The sequence below is a fragment of the Notamacropus eugenii genome, chromosome 4 (genome assembly GCF_028372415.1).
Source record: "Notamacropus eugenii isolate mMacEug1 chromosome 4, mMacEug1.pri_v2, whole genome shotgun sequence".
In the NCBI taxonomy this organism is placed as follows: domain Eukaryota; kingdom Metazoa; phylum Chordata; class Mammalia; order Diprotodontia; family Macropodidae; genus Notamacropus; species Notamacropus eugenii.
This window is the reverse complement of record NC_092875.1, coordinates 291,674,672-291,689,665: the sequence shown is the minus strand read 5'-3', so window position 1 is coordinate 291,689,665 and position 14,994 is coordinate 291,674,672. Positions and strand designations below refer to the sequence as shown.

General features: G+C 36.0%; 1 protein-coding gene across 8 annotated transcripts in view; it reads left to right on the top strand.

Moving 5' to 3' along the window:
• The window catches only part of EYA1 (EYA transcriptional coactivator and phosphatase 1), a 377,709-nt gene extending 362,916 nt beyond the window's left edge, over nucleotides 1–14,793 (top strand). For 7 of the 8 annotated variants that reach the window (XM_072604859.1, XM_072604856.1, XM_072604855.1 and 4 more), the window contains one exon: nucleotides 12,676–12,856. In XM_072604859.1, the coding sequence (XP_072460960.1) occupies nucleotides 12,676–12,756 (81 nt within the window). In that variant the 3' untranslated portion in view covers nucleotides 12,757–12,856. Of the gene's footprint in view, nucleotides 1–12,675 lie in introns of all 8 variants that reach the window. The other variant, XM_072604857.1, reaches the window with a different exon arrangement.
• The last annotated feature ends 201 nt before the right edge of the window (nucleotides 14,794–14,994 follow it).

Sequence of the window (14,994 nt, the reverse complement as noted above, 5' to 3'; positions counted from 1 at the left end):
ACAAGGGTGATGTATTGAATTGGATTTAAGTAGAGCAGAGTTGTGCAGCCTCATGTAGATAGAGATGGATGTAAATATAGACATATCTGTGTATGCATATGCAAATACACAAAGTAAAAAGGAAGCCATTAGCAAATTAGGGGTGAATCAGGAAATTTCTCTTGAGGGGGTAACGAAGTGAACCTTGAATGATGCTAAGGAATCCAAGACATAGGGGTGATGAGGGAGAGCATTTCAGGCATGAGGAATCATCTGCTCAAAGGAAGATGGTAATATCCATTGGAAATGAGCTCAGTACATATTTTCCAGAACCAGTAAACATTTTCCAGCTATTTTTTAAAATTTCAGAATTCCAACTATTTCCAGCAAAAAATAGTTATAATGAGCCCATCCCTTAATAGTATATTTTATTTTACTTTTTTCAATACCTAAGTACTCAATTCTTTTGGTCCTTCAGTATAAGCACAATATTCCACTAGTCATGATTTCTATATCTGTCTAATAGAGAAGAATCTGATTTCTTTTTAAGCACACTGATTTATGAGAGAAATGCTTTACTCTTAAACAGGCAATATTACAAAAATTTGAGGGGAAATAAATCTATAAATAAATCACTATACCTTAAAATGAAATAAAATATGGGGTGATTACCCTCATTATAGAAGTATTCTTTGCTTTGCAAAAGGAGTTAGCACAGAGTTCCTTTAAATAGCAAGCTTCCCTTGTGCACTGAAAATGTTTTCATTATCAAAAAGCAATTCAGATCCCACTTAAGAGAATGTAAATGAGGGTTTTATATATATATATATATATATATATATATATATATATATATATATATATATATATATATATATATATATATATATATATATCGACTATTGTTTGTAAATTTACAAACAATAAATTGTTTATTACAAACGATAAATTTGTCTCCTAATTTGATCTTTATGATGGAGGTAGGGGAAACACCTCCATGAGGATGTAGATTCTGTTATATTGATTTGCTTGTTAACTTAAATGAAACTAATTAGTAGCTGTGATAACATCATAAGATTTAACACTGAACTATCCTATAGAAGCAAATGAAAGCTCTTCAGAATTTTTCCTCACTCCCACATTTAAGAGATGGCTTTGTTTACTTGTCAGTTTCATATGTCCTTTGACAAGTTAACACAAAGATTTCTTCCTTTCCCTCTTTCATCTCTTTCAATAATTCTCTCTTGCTGTACATGATTTAGGATACAAAAAAAAAAAATGCAACCAGGGAGAATTTTGTTCTTTGTTCCTTTATTGATGGTCAATGAGGTAGAATTCTATGGAACAGGAACAGGAGCAGAAGTCATCCTTATTTTCTTTGCCAATAAAGTCCCTGAGCTTTCTTCAGTAATTTAATCTGATGCAGTAATTTGTAAAAAATGAAAAACAACCTCCACAGAGGCACAGTTAGGAAAGCATGTCAAACGAACTAACTATACTTCTGAGAATATTCTTTTGTCCCCAGAAAGAGGAAATCTTGGAAGTGCTCTACCAGTCATAGTGTAGGGAAGATGTTCTTAATCTAGAGGCTATCAACCTTTTAAAAATATATATGGATGACTATATTTCCTTAGGTTTCCCATGAATTTCCTTATACACATTGTGAGAACAATTGTAACAAGGGATCCCTGGGCTTACCTGACTGTCATTTGAGTCCAGGAAACAAAAAATGAGTTAAGAATCCCTGGAATAGTGAAAAGAACACTGAGTTTGGAGTCAGAGGACCCACACTGAATCCAAACTCTGCTTCTTTTACTACTTTTGTGACCTTGGGCAATTTCACCTTCCTTGGCCTCATTTTCCTCATTAGTAAAATGAGGAAATTTGATGATCTGTAGGTATGTTCTAGCTCAAAATAGTATAACTGGCCTGAACCCAGTTCTCATCTTCTAGCATACAATATTGAGGGCAAAAAAGAAATCTGATTGGGTTTTGGAAGCAAAGGAATTGAAGGTCTTAACTATATATTAAGTGAAATTAATGAGACAAATGAATGACAAGTGTCTTTGGGATTGAAATTGGGTTAATTAAAAGACTCCCTTTACAATAACATAAATTTTAAGACATTGAAGTAAAAGTTGTGTTTTATTTTGTAACTTTACAACTGAAGACAACTTGTTCATACTGCAAATAACTATTTATATGAAAAAGCAGGATGGAGAAGTTTAGAAACAGGAACTTGACTTGTGAATGCACTGTTATGGTGAGCTCCAGGGTAAGGAAACTCCCTCTCCCAATGCAACCTGGCATTTTATTTACAAAGTACAGACTTATAAAGTTGTTTTGGGAGTTAGAAATTAAATGACTTGCCCAGCCTTGGTGGTTTTGAGGCCAGCTCTCTATCCAGTAGGCTACATTATAATAATGAAGACTTCAAAGAGAAATATGTTTTCCCCAAAGTGGTTAATTCTTAGAATTAATAAAACCTATATTGCCTAAATGCTAATGTCATGGATTAAGCAATATTATTCATAGATACATGGAAAACTGATGGACAATAATTTATAATGTGTTTGTTGATGAATGTTTTAGCTATTTTTTTAGCTATTTCAAAAATAAAAGATATTTCACATAATTCATTTTTTCCCTCTAAGTAGACTATCATCTGGCTAAAGTGTAAGGATTACAGACTAGAATGAGTTAAAGCAAGAATTGTGGAATATGCTTCTCTAAGAAGCCTTCAAAAGCAGATGCCTAATATTATTAACAATCCTTGGGTAAACTGTTAAAACCATGGGTAAATTGTTAAAAAAAAATCTTTAAATTAAGCATGCATTTTTAAATAAAGTTCTTTTTGATAAGCACCTAGCATGCCCAACAGGAATATATATTATTAGAATTATGTACAACCACATGGGTATGTGCATAATTGTCAGCAGACAGAATATTGCAAATGCATTTTTAGGTAAGGAGAGGTCAATAAAACTTCTGAATTTTTCTTCCTATTAGTTAGGGAAGGATTTAGGTCTACAAAGGTAACTCTCTCTGAGCATTCCCAAAGTTTTTGGCCCTTGATCTCTGTTCTTCTTCCTCTTTAGTTTTATTTGTTACTGTTAACATTTATATAGTCATGATTCTCAAATTTGTCTCTAGCTCCAGTTTCACTCTTAAATCTCTAACTACCTGTAGAAGATGCATCCTTTTGTCCCCTCAAACTCAACTCAACCAACACTGAGCCATGCTGAAGCTTGCCCCACCTCCCAACCTCACTATTTCTGCCATTAGTGCCACCATTCTCAAAATTACCCAGGTTCAAAAACCTGGAAACTATCTGCATCGTTTTTCTTTCCTCCATTCTTTAAATATTATAAACCACCAAGTCCTGCCAGTATTCCTTCTGATGTCCATTTTACTTTTGCCCTTCTTTTCCCATAGATTGGAGTTAAAGATGTATAAGAATCATTGGGATATAAGTGATAACAGAAACCATAAAACAGGATTGGGTTCATTAAGCTGTAGAGGGCAAAAAATTTCTAAAACCTTGGAATGGAAGAATAGGGGCCAAAAGTTAAATCCACAGGCATTTATCACTTCATGCCTCAACTCCAGATTGCTGCAGGCCTCTCTTAGTTTCCGTGAGACAAACTGAATTGAAAAATGCTTGTTTAATTGAATAGTCTCTTCCCTCCTCTCATGCACTCTATGTACTAATTCCAGACTTTGCTTCCTAAAAACAATACTTAAAGAACATCTGTTGCCTCTTGCCCACAGGGCAATGTCTCAAACTAATATCTAATATCTAAAACTCTATTTTCCCAAATCCTATACATCCTCCAGGGCAGTTAGATGATGCAGTGGATAGGGTACTTGGCCTGGAGTCAGGAAGACCTGAGTTCAAGAGGCAAGTCATTAAACACTGTTTGCCTCACTTTCCCACTTTGTAAAATGAGCTGGAGAAGAAAATGGCAAATTACTTTGGTATCTTTGCCCAGAAAACCTCAAATAGGGTCACAAAGAATCAGACACAACTGAATGACGACAAAACCATCAGCAAACAACCACCACCACCCATCCTTCGATTTCCACTAAAAGCCTCACTTTTTTCAGATTACCTTTCTTATACAGATCTTCCCCCTTCATTGGACTTCTGTAGTACATCTTGTCTTTCTTTCCTTTCTTCTGGAGTCTACTTGACTCTCCTGGGGTAGTAAAAACAGCCCTAGACCTGGAGTCAGGAAGACTTTGGTTTAAATTTAGTCATATGAACTTAGCCAACCATCTTATCTCTTTGAGACTCAGTTACCTCATCTGAAAAATGACAATAGTCACTGATTCTACCTCACAAGGTTCTGAGAAAGTTGTTTTGTAAACCTTAACATGCCATGAAAATTTGAAATTACTGTTGCCCATTTCATACGTTTCCCCGAGTATATGACATGCCTGGAGGTCACAGGGATGATCTCACTTGTATTTATTTTGCATCCCCCGCACAACATCCAAAATGATCCTTTGAATATGTACAAGAATTAACAAAGAATCATGTGGCTAGAATAGTCCTTAGATGTCACCTAGGCAAACTCTTTCATTTTGGAGATGAGGAAAGAGACACAGAGAAATTAAATGATTTTACCAGGGTCACACATCTGTTAGTAACAGGCTCAAGACTAAAAAAAAGGTCTCATGATCTAGAACCACGATACTGCCCTGGTTCTTTGTTTGGATATGTTGAATGAATGGATAATTCCATTTGAGAGAACAAGGGTACGCAGTGTACCTGTTGTCCCAAAGCATTCATTCCAGCCATATTTTCAGAGAACCACAATGCTTTAGAGCAAACATCCACTCTAAAACACACTAGAAAAGTACTTGATCAACTTTTACTTAAATGCTTGTATGAAAGAGAACTCATTAATTCCTGAGGTAGGCTGTTGGTTCCATTTTAAAATAGTGCTACTCGTGCAGGTTTCCCTTAAATCAAAATCTTTCTCCAGCTTCTAACCCTTGTTTTTAATTCCATTTTCTAGGACCAGGAAGAGAAATTCTAATACCTTTTCCACACTATAGCTCTGCAATACTCCACACTGAAGGTTTGAAGGATCTAATAGTACTGTTATAGGGACCTAATAACAGTTAATTGAATGGAATCTTCATGCAGGTGACCTTTGTTGGAGCAATTATCACTCATTGCTAGTCAACAGGTTAGGGACCTAACTGTGAATCATCATACCTTACTACTCACTGCTAAACCACAACACATCTTCCTGTCCCAGCTTTCCTTTATCTGTTGTCTTCTTCTGCTTCTTAAGTTAGGGACTATCTCCCTTTGGCTTTCTTATTCCTAGCTTATAGCACCAGGCTTAGCATACAGTTTGTTGTTGTTTTGTCATTCAGCTGTGTCTAAATCTTTGCATCCCTGTGCACCATAGTGTCTATGGGGTTTTCTTGGCAAAGATACTGGAGTGATTTGAAATTTCCTTCTCTAGTGGATGAAGGCGAAGAGAGGTTAAGTGGTTTGCCCATAGTCACACATCTAGTAAATGTCTGATTTGAACTCAAACCTTCCTGATGCCAGACTCAGAGCTCTATCCACTGAACCACCTAGCTGCCTCTGGCATCTAATTAGTGTTTAACAAATTTTCATCTGTCCATTCATCCATCCATCCATTCAAGTATGGACAATAAGGGTAACTTCAGGGTTAGTTAGGTTTACTCTCTTTGACATGAAACTTCAAGTTCACACATTAGAAGTGTTTCATTATATCTATTCTCTCAAAATTTAGTTGGTAGGGAAACCTCGATTCTTCATTTTCTCTGTCTGTCTCTGTTTATCTGTCCACCTCTCTCTCTTTCCCTCTCTCTCCCTCTCTCTCCCTTTCTTTTCCCCTCTCCCTCTCTCTCTCTCTCTCTCTCTCTCTCTCTCTCTCTCTCTCTCTCTCTCTCTCTCTCTCTCTCTCTCTCTCTCTCCCTCTCTCTCTCTCTCTCTCTCTCATTAAGAGGGCAGCTAATCATTGGATTCCACTATGGGAGCTTTGACATTCTCTATTTTCAGCATGGGTCAATTTGTCTCTCATGCAACCTAGGGGCTCACTATATTGGTGTTATACTTTTCCCAGACACTCAATATAGTCCACTGTAACTCCAAACTCAAATGACCACCAGCCTCAGAATTCCAGTAGCAATGAGTAAAAGTAAGGAATATAGGCATATAGTACCATGCCCAGCTTATCTCTCATTTTCATAATACTGTTAACCTAGGCACCAGAGGATGAGCTTTGGATCCCACTTTCTGTTCTTTATCAATTCATTCTTGGTTAGAAGGTATCATCATATCAGTATTCATTAGTAGCTTTTCACTATATAATACCAGTGAAAATAGAAAGCACAGCATAATGGATAAAAAAAATCAGGCTTGAAGCCAGAAAGATGTGGGTTCAAGACCTACTTCTGACTTTTACTGGTTCTGTGATCCTAGGCAAGTCAGTGTTTTATACTACTCTCTAAGGCTCTGAGTTACAAAGAAGGCACTGACTTCCATTGACAGAGGGAGTTTCATCACAGGGACTTCCCTGGATCACTGAAGTTATAGCTCTAGTTCCTACAATCCCTAAGTTATTGCTAGTGAAAACCATTTCACTCTGCCATGGGGTGGGGGAATTCAACCATTTAATGACCCCTACTCGTTTGCAAGTGTCATTCTGCTTGTGCTACAGAGTATCGTCATCATTATGTAACTCTTGGATCTGGTAAGATTCGTCTGGTGAGTTGTGTGAGTATCACTGAAGGGCAAAAAAGAACACCCCCCCAAAAAACTGTTGAGTGGTAACTTCCTTTGTTATATCCTCAAACCCTAGGACTTGAACGAGCTGTTATCATGATGTCACTTTTTATCCCTTCCTTAGTAACAAGCATGACTTAGTCACCATCCCACCTGGGTTGGGAGGAATTTCAGTCAGAAAACAAATCCACAGATGGAGTATTTTTTAAGTTAATGAATACAGTAGAAGGGGTTGTTATTTTGTTTCCTGAACTACTTTTATACCTATCATGCAGGGAAGATCATGTGGCCATCATGGTACAGTGAAAGGGGATCATGTGACCATCATAGTATAGTGAAAAGGGATCATGTGGCCATCATGGTACAGTGAAAAGAGAGCTCAGAGTCAGAATGTAGGGTGTTAATATCCTATTTTTGTTTCTTATGAGTTTTATGATCTTGAGCCATTCATTTAACTAATTTGGGACTCAGTTTCCACATCTATAAAAGGATAGTGCTGTTCTAAATATCATCTCTTAGGTCCCTTTGGACTTTAAATCTCATGTATTCTATATTGTTCTGTATTATTATTATTATTATATTGTATTATTATATGCTATGTTAATATATAATTGGGTTTTTATTATATATTATTATATTGGAGTGTTATTAAAATATTGAATTTTGTCATATAGTAGCTGATTTGGAAGAATGTCCGGAGTCTCCTTGATCAAGGAGAGCAAAGAAATTCAAGATGGTTACCATAATCAGTTATCTTATCATTCTCAAAAACATGAGGGTCTCTAAACATTATAATATTTTCCAGCACTTAAGATGCTAAAACCAAAGCAATGCTGCCTTTCATGGATTGCAAATCCTCATAGGTTTGTCTGAGGATCCCAAGGTTTCATTTTGTGACCTTTAATGAAAAACATGAAACTTAGACAAAGGTTTATGTTGTAGGGTCTCATTCATGATGTTTAAAAGATATTAAGTAATTCCTAGAATTCCAGAACTGGAATGGAATTCAGAGGTAATCTGTTCCAGTTTTTCTGAATTAGCATTGGTGCAGGGGAAAGATTGCTGACTCTGGAGTCCAAGGATATGAGTTCAGATTCTACTTTTGAGGCTTCTTATCTGTGTGACCTTGAGCAAGTGACTTTACTTCCCTACACCTCAGTACCCTCATGAAAAATAAAAGATTTGAGCTAAATACCTACAGAAATTCCCTCTAGCCCTAGATCTCTAAGTCTACGGTCTATACCCAAAACATGAATTAATCTATGCCCAACAAGCTGAGGCCAAAAACATCCCATGTTGGGGAATTCTTTATCCTATAGGCATTCCATTCACTTTCTTTTTTTCCTTTTTTTCTTTCTTTCTTTTCCTTTTTTTTTTTTTTGACAGCTCTCATTGTTAGGTAGTTTTACTTTATATTGAGCTAAATATGTCTCCCAGAAATTTATGCCTAATGGTTCTAATTCTGTCTTCCAGAACAGAAGACCCAGTCAAACCCCTTCCCAATCTTCAAATGTCAAAAGAAAGTAATCATGACCCCTCCTCCAATTCTTTTAGCTAAATATTCCCAGACCCTTCAACCAGTCTTCATATGATGTGGTTTCTAGTTTCTCCTCACAATCAAAATCTGGAAAGAATTCCCATGTTCTCCAGATCCCTTCTTTGTCAGTAATGAGAATAGAGTTAATGCTGGAGGCATGAATATGAGCTTGTATAAATTCTTCAGGACTTTATGAAAGTTTTTGGTTTGATGGTGAGCTCTATAGCCAGGATTATGATAGGAGCTTCTCTATTAAAGCAGCCCACCTGGCTCATTTGTGCTTCAGAGATTTAGCTGATAGAAATTCATTGCTTTTTCTGTAATCCCTTGACTCATGCACTGCTCGCATTGAACTAGTTGTGGTAGAATCAGTTTTCAGTACCCCTAGTTCTTATGTAAACAGCTTAATAGATGCTCACTCACTCGTCGTTCATGTGGGTATCTGCTGCAGGGATCTGAGATTTCTCTGTAATTCTTCATGAGTCTTTTTTCTCTAGGAGTTTCCAATTAAGCTGTCTAATTGTGCTCAATCACAAATTGCCAAATTACTGTGCTTGCGTTGCCAAAGAGAACTTGGAGAATAACATCACATAACTTCAGTAATCTTCGAGACGACCCTGAACAAGACACTTAACCTCTTTCTAAACCTCAGTTTTCTTATCTGTATGACAGAACTAATAGTACTTTTACTAGTGTCCCCAGAAAGATTTTGTGAAGAAGTATCTTTTGTAACTCTTGAAATCCTGTATCAGTATAAACTATCATTATTGCTATTAATATCCCACTAACTGAGGGCAATCAGACAATCAAATAAATTTCACTGATTTTCTTTCGTGTTGTTGAAAGAAAGTTATGAGTGAATGCTTATTGGGAAACATTGACCTCTGATCTCTTTGACATTTTTCTTGTTTGTTACATCACCAAATACACTCCCCCAGATGACTGCACTCTAAAGAATCCATCCCTGGTTACAGAACAACATCTACAAGCTTCATAGGATCACCTGCCTAATATTCATTCAGCTGAATGGATTTCTAATGGTTTTTTGTTTCTTTTAAGTTATTTTAAGTTTTATTTATGTCTTTTGTTTTTGTTTTCACCTCATGCTCATTTCTAGATATCTCTTACCTGCTCCAACAGTGAGCCTTCTTTATTAGCAAAGAAAAACAATTAAGTAAAACCAATTGGCATAGTGATTGCCTCTGAGAGTGCAATACAGCATCCCAAAGCATGGCCCCTTAGCAAAAAGAGGGTGGCACATTTCCTCATCTCTGGGGCCAAGGTACATCAGTAGAGTTACACAGCATTCAGCTTTGTTTTGTTATTTTCGTTATTATAGCAATGGTGTATAATGTTTTCCCAGTTCTACTTACTTAATTCTGTATTAGTTCATGCAAGACTATACATGTTTATCTGAATTTGTAATATCCATTGTTTCCTGTGGCGCAATATTTTTCCTTGTGCTACACTTTTTTTCAGCCATTCTCTTAATGATGGAGATTTTCTGTATGACTAGATAGAAGGATGAAAATTAAGAGGAGTGAGCCATTGGAGATAGTAACATATTTCAGGCATAAAAACTATAGATGGTGGATTTTGTTTGTGAATATTCTTGATATTCTTTAGAGATCAAGGAATTAAATAGATATAGAATATGAAATTAGCACTTACTGTCATATATACTTATGTGGTCCTATGCTTTAAAAAAGCTAGATAATTTTTTTGGAAAATGGATAATTTTGACCATTCAGTTTTTGGTATATTTAGGATAATAATTTTATAAATTTAGAGCTAGAAGGGACCTAAAAGATCTTGTAATCCAACCTTGTCATTTTATAAATAAGAAAACTGAGATCCAGAGACATTTTGACTTCCTAAGGACACATGGTAGTAAGAAATAGAGGTAGAATTCAAAACCAGAGTCGCTGACTTCAAATATATCACTGCTCTATGACATTGCTTCTCATTTGCTTGTCAAATGAAGGCATCCTTCTTCAAGAAACTGGAGCTATACATGTAGTTCTTGGTCAATTCTTAACTATCCTCAGAGGATAACAATGTCATAGATCATTCAAAATAGTTTGCCATCCAAAAGCCATTTATAATTGATGAGAGAACTTGGAACTATTTCAAATGAGAAAAGGTTGCAAGACCTAGAGATATTTAGACTGGTAAAGAGGAAACTTGGATTGAATTGGGACAGAGATTTATAGCATATGATTTCTGTCTTCAACTGTAGATATTCCACATATTGAAAGGTCTGTCATGTATCAGATAGACTAGAAATATTGGGGATTGCAGAAGGAATTCCAATCATATAATTAGAATTAATAGAAATTAGTAACTTCCTAACAATTATAGCAATTCTAAAACAGGGGCAGCAGGATGGCACAGTGGATAGAGCACTGGGCTTGGAATCAGGATGATTCATCTTGATTACTTCAAATTTGGCCACTGACACTAACTATGTGACCCTGGACAAGTCACTTAATCCTATTTGCCTCAGTTTCCTCTTCTATAAAATCAACTGGAGAAGGATATGGCAAACCACCCCAGTGTCTCTGCCAAGAAAACCCCAAATAAAGTGACAAAGAATCAGACACAACTGAAACAACTGAACAACAACAAAAACAGAATAAGAAAGCAAATCTTCCTTTTCGAGTTATTATGTAAGCCAAGGTTTGTTGTGGATATTGTAAAGGTGATTTATGCATTAGATGAGTATTGGATCAAACGGAAGAAGGAACATTAGTGCTTAGAGCACTTGACTTGAAGTCAGGAAGACTTAGAGCTCAAGAATTAACTTGGTTACTCACTACCTGTATAATTCTAGAGAAATGATTTAATCTGTCTGTGCCTCAGTTTCTTCATCTGTAAAATGATGTTAGACTCTATCTATTAAGTCCCTTAGAGCTTTAAATCCATAATCCTTTGATCCTGTGAAATTATATCAGAGGTCCCTTCTCACCTTCCCACAACAGGATTCTATATCATGATGAACAAGCATTTATTAAACTCTTACTATGTGCCAGGCATTGTGCTAAATACTAGGAATACAAAATACTACGTTATAGTATTAGTTATCCAGTGAATGAATTTAGTAACTTATTGTCTGTATTTTAGACACAGAATCTAACCAGTAGTCCTCCATCACCCAGCAGTTTGCATGGTTGAGATGATCTGAGATCATACTGAGTAGTGGGTTTCATATTAACTTTCAGATAAATCCACCAAATGGATACCCAAACTGATGGCATTACTACTTTCTTTATGCCAAAATTTTTCACTTTGAAGCTGATCAGATTCCATAGAATTACATTTGTAAAAAAATTGTACCTTAGCCTTCATGTTAGTTTTTTATTAAAAAACATCTTTGCCCTCTAAGTGATCATTATCTCTTTGTTATTTATGGAAAAATATCTTGCTGATACATCAGAAATTGTAGTTTTTTGAGCCGTAAGACTTTATAATCATATTTTCACCCTTCATGGATGAGGTCATCTGTGTTTTTTCCTGTTTTTCCTGTTTCTGGTTTATTCAGGTGGTGCCTAGGCATACATACGGTTTAAACCCCATATTTCTGAACTTCTCTAAAAAAAATACAGCTTCAACATTCATTTTCAAATTTTCCCATATGGCAATGCCATTTGGAGGTCATTGCAAAGAATAACCAACATAAAGCTCTCAAGTAAATTTACTTTAGATATGAGCAAAACTGAGTTTTGATATATTGAAATCACTACAAACCACAATTGCATGAATTGTTACAAACTACAAGCTATTTCAAATTTAAGCTCTGACATCATGCTGTATGTTTCAAAAAGTCCAGAAGTTTTCCAGACTTTCATTCCTAGTTAATGTTTTCTTTAAAATAGAATCAGTAGCCATGTTTCAATGTAGATCTTTCTACTTAAAATCTAAATGTGTTCCTCAGCAAGTCATTTAACCTTCCTCAGCCTCAGTTTTCTTATCTGTAAAATGGGGAGGGGGTAATAATTAGCACCTACTTCACAGAGGTGCTGTGAGGACAAATGAAATTCCATATGAAATGGGATTTGAAAACCTTCAAGTGCTGTATAAGTAGTGACTATTGTTATTTAAAGACTACAAATCATTTTCTTGAAAGAAATGGATTCCAGGTAATTAATGTTTTAAAATTAATATGATCTAAAATCCAGTGTCATATTCAGGGAGATGTTGTTTTTCATTTAAAATAGATGTGATAACGTTGGTCATCAGTGGGAGGTTTCCAAAATAACACCAGAGAAAACTGAAAAGACATTTTAATTGATTTCTAAATAGAGATAGGTAACATGCAAAAATAAAAAAGCCTCATCATGTAAAGTTCCATTTTCTTACACTTTTTTTTTTTTGCCATCCACAGCATGCAATGCCCTTTTGGAGGATCTCAAGCCACTCTGACCTTATGGCTCTTCACCATGCCTTAGAACTGGAGTACCTGTAGCAACCTGAGAGCACTTTGAAATTCCCCCACATCCTTATGTCCATGGACAGCATACAGGAGGCCTGTATCTTGTGACGGCATTGGACTACAGAACATTGTGGTTTCCACATACAGATACACAGCTGCAATTGGTCTAAACCTATGTCCTTTCAGTAAACGGAGGACCATGCCTTTTCCTTCAGAACAGCTGTCAATTCTAGTACTGTGAATCCAATGGGAAAAAGACAAAAGCCATGAGAATGTTCTAACCATGTTTCTCTGCCACATTAGCTACACGGTTCAAACCTGTGAAGGAAGAAAGACCCTTAAAATGCTTTGATTTGTAGCATCTTCAATGTGACAGAAACTGTTTCTTCAGTACAGCAAACTTGATTGCACAATGAAGACTGGGATTGCTTTGTTTTGTTTTTTCCTTTCTCAATACCAATGGAGTAATTTTCTTGTAAAGAAGGTTGACTTTTGGGTGTCTCCTACCCAGGGTACTCTGTACATCTCTACTTATTTATGAACAGACTGTGTTTTTGAAACCAAGTCAATGAAAGGACGTTTGATAGGAGTTAGGTGCTTTCAGACCTCAGCCTTCTGATAGACACAGCAAGTACTTGGATTTTAGCACATTGCAAAGTAGTTTAAAGTATGTTTAATTTAAACAGATGTGTACATCACTGAGACAATCATGTACAGGAAGAATTTTTTGTGTAAATTTGTAATAATGGATGATTCTTTTACATATTGTTTAGGGAGATGCCATTGAAAGGTAGAAATGCCTTGCTAGTGAAATATAAGAGGCACCATGGGCACCATGACCCATGATGCCCCTTATCAAAGGGTTGGGTATAAATATGTAGATAATGGATTTTTTTTTTAGATGAACTTGTCAAGACCAAAAGCATGGATGTCAAGTGTCAATCAGGATTTTTTTTCCTAGCTGTTTTCTTTCCCTGAGTTCTTTTGTCTAAATGAAAAAGGCCCATTAGGACACCATTATTAAAAACACAACATGCCCACAGCACCTCCTCCCCCTCAAGTTTCTCAAAAGAGTTGAAGGAAATCCCATACCTCCCTTTTTCAATTTCAGCACTAATGTATTATATGTAGCTACTTGAAAAAAATAATCAAATGCCTCATTCCACAGAAAGAACGTAGGAGCTAGATGTATTTTATTTAAATGATTCCTGTGTTGGAGTCCATCTAAATTTTCAAATAATCAGAAAATCAGAATTATTCTAGTGTCTGCATTGTTTTATTAAGGAAGGAAAGGAAATACCATAGTTATGTAGAACTGAGCAAAAATCTGTACCAAATCCTTGCGTTTTCTCTCTTTTCTTTTTCTTCTCTATCCTTCCTTCTCTTCTCCCTTCTCTTTTTTCTCCACCCCTCTCTTCTATTCCTCTCTCCTTTTCTCTCCTTTCTTCTTTTTTCTTTTTTTGGCACTATTTTCCAATAGCAAGATCCACTGCCAGCCATGGACATATCAAAATTGTTTTCGCCAAGAAGCTGGCATTTCCATCTGTATCAGGGATAAGCATATACATCTGGGAAGTAAGGACTGTCATGTTTCTCTACCTGGAAGGCAATTTCTGCCTTGGAGTGTTCTGCTGATCAGTAAACCCCTTGTCTTGATGCGTATCTTACCCTTTTCCTCAAATCGCTCTCCTGAGAAATTGATCTCCTCTAATTCCTTCACAAAAGGCACCAGCTAACCAGGGAAGCTAAAGAGCACCTCCATCCACTTACTTAGGATTCATAATGCTGCTACTAGTGAACTTGTGAATTTCCCAAATTACTTAATTACCAACCATTTTAGACTTTTATTTTTTGCTTAAAGCAAAGACAGATTAACAGATTTTTTTTTTTAATCTTGCCTTTTCATGTTTCTGTAATCAGTATGCAGACCGGGGGAAAACATTTCTTTTTTATTTTTCTGGGCCTTACTGTATTAAATAAAAAAGGTGTGCTGTGTCCACAATTGTGTACAGGATTTTTCTTCATTAATTTTGTGTTTAAATTAATAAAATTGATTTGTGAAATATTGAACACTTCCTCTTGGATTCATGTTTTTAATATTTCTGTTGCGCTCCCCCCAACTAGGTTCTTGATACAGCAGGGTTTGTGTGACCTTTAAAGTTGGTTGCCTCCTCTTCTGCCCTGACAAGGGAAACTATATAAAGAAATTGCGGTTATGATGCTTAAGTCCCATATGAAGATAAACTATAAAGCAAGGAGCTACTACTTTCA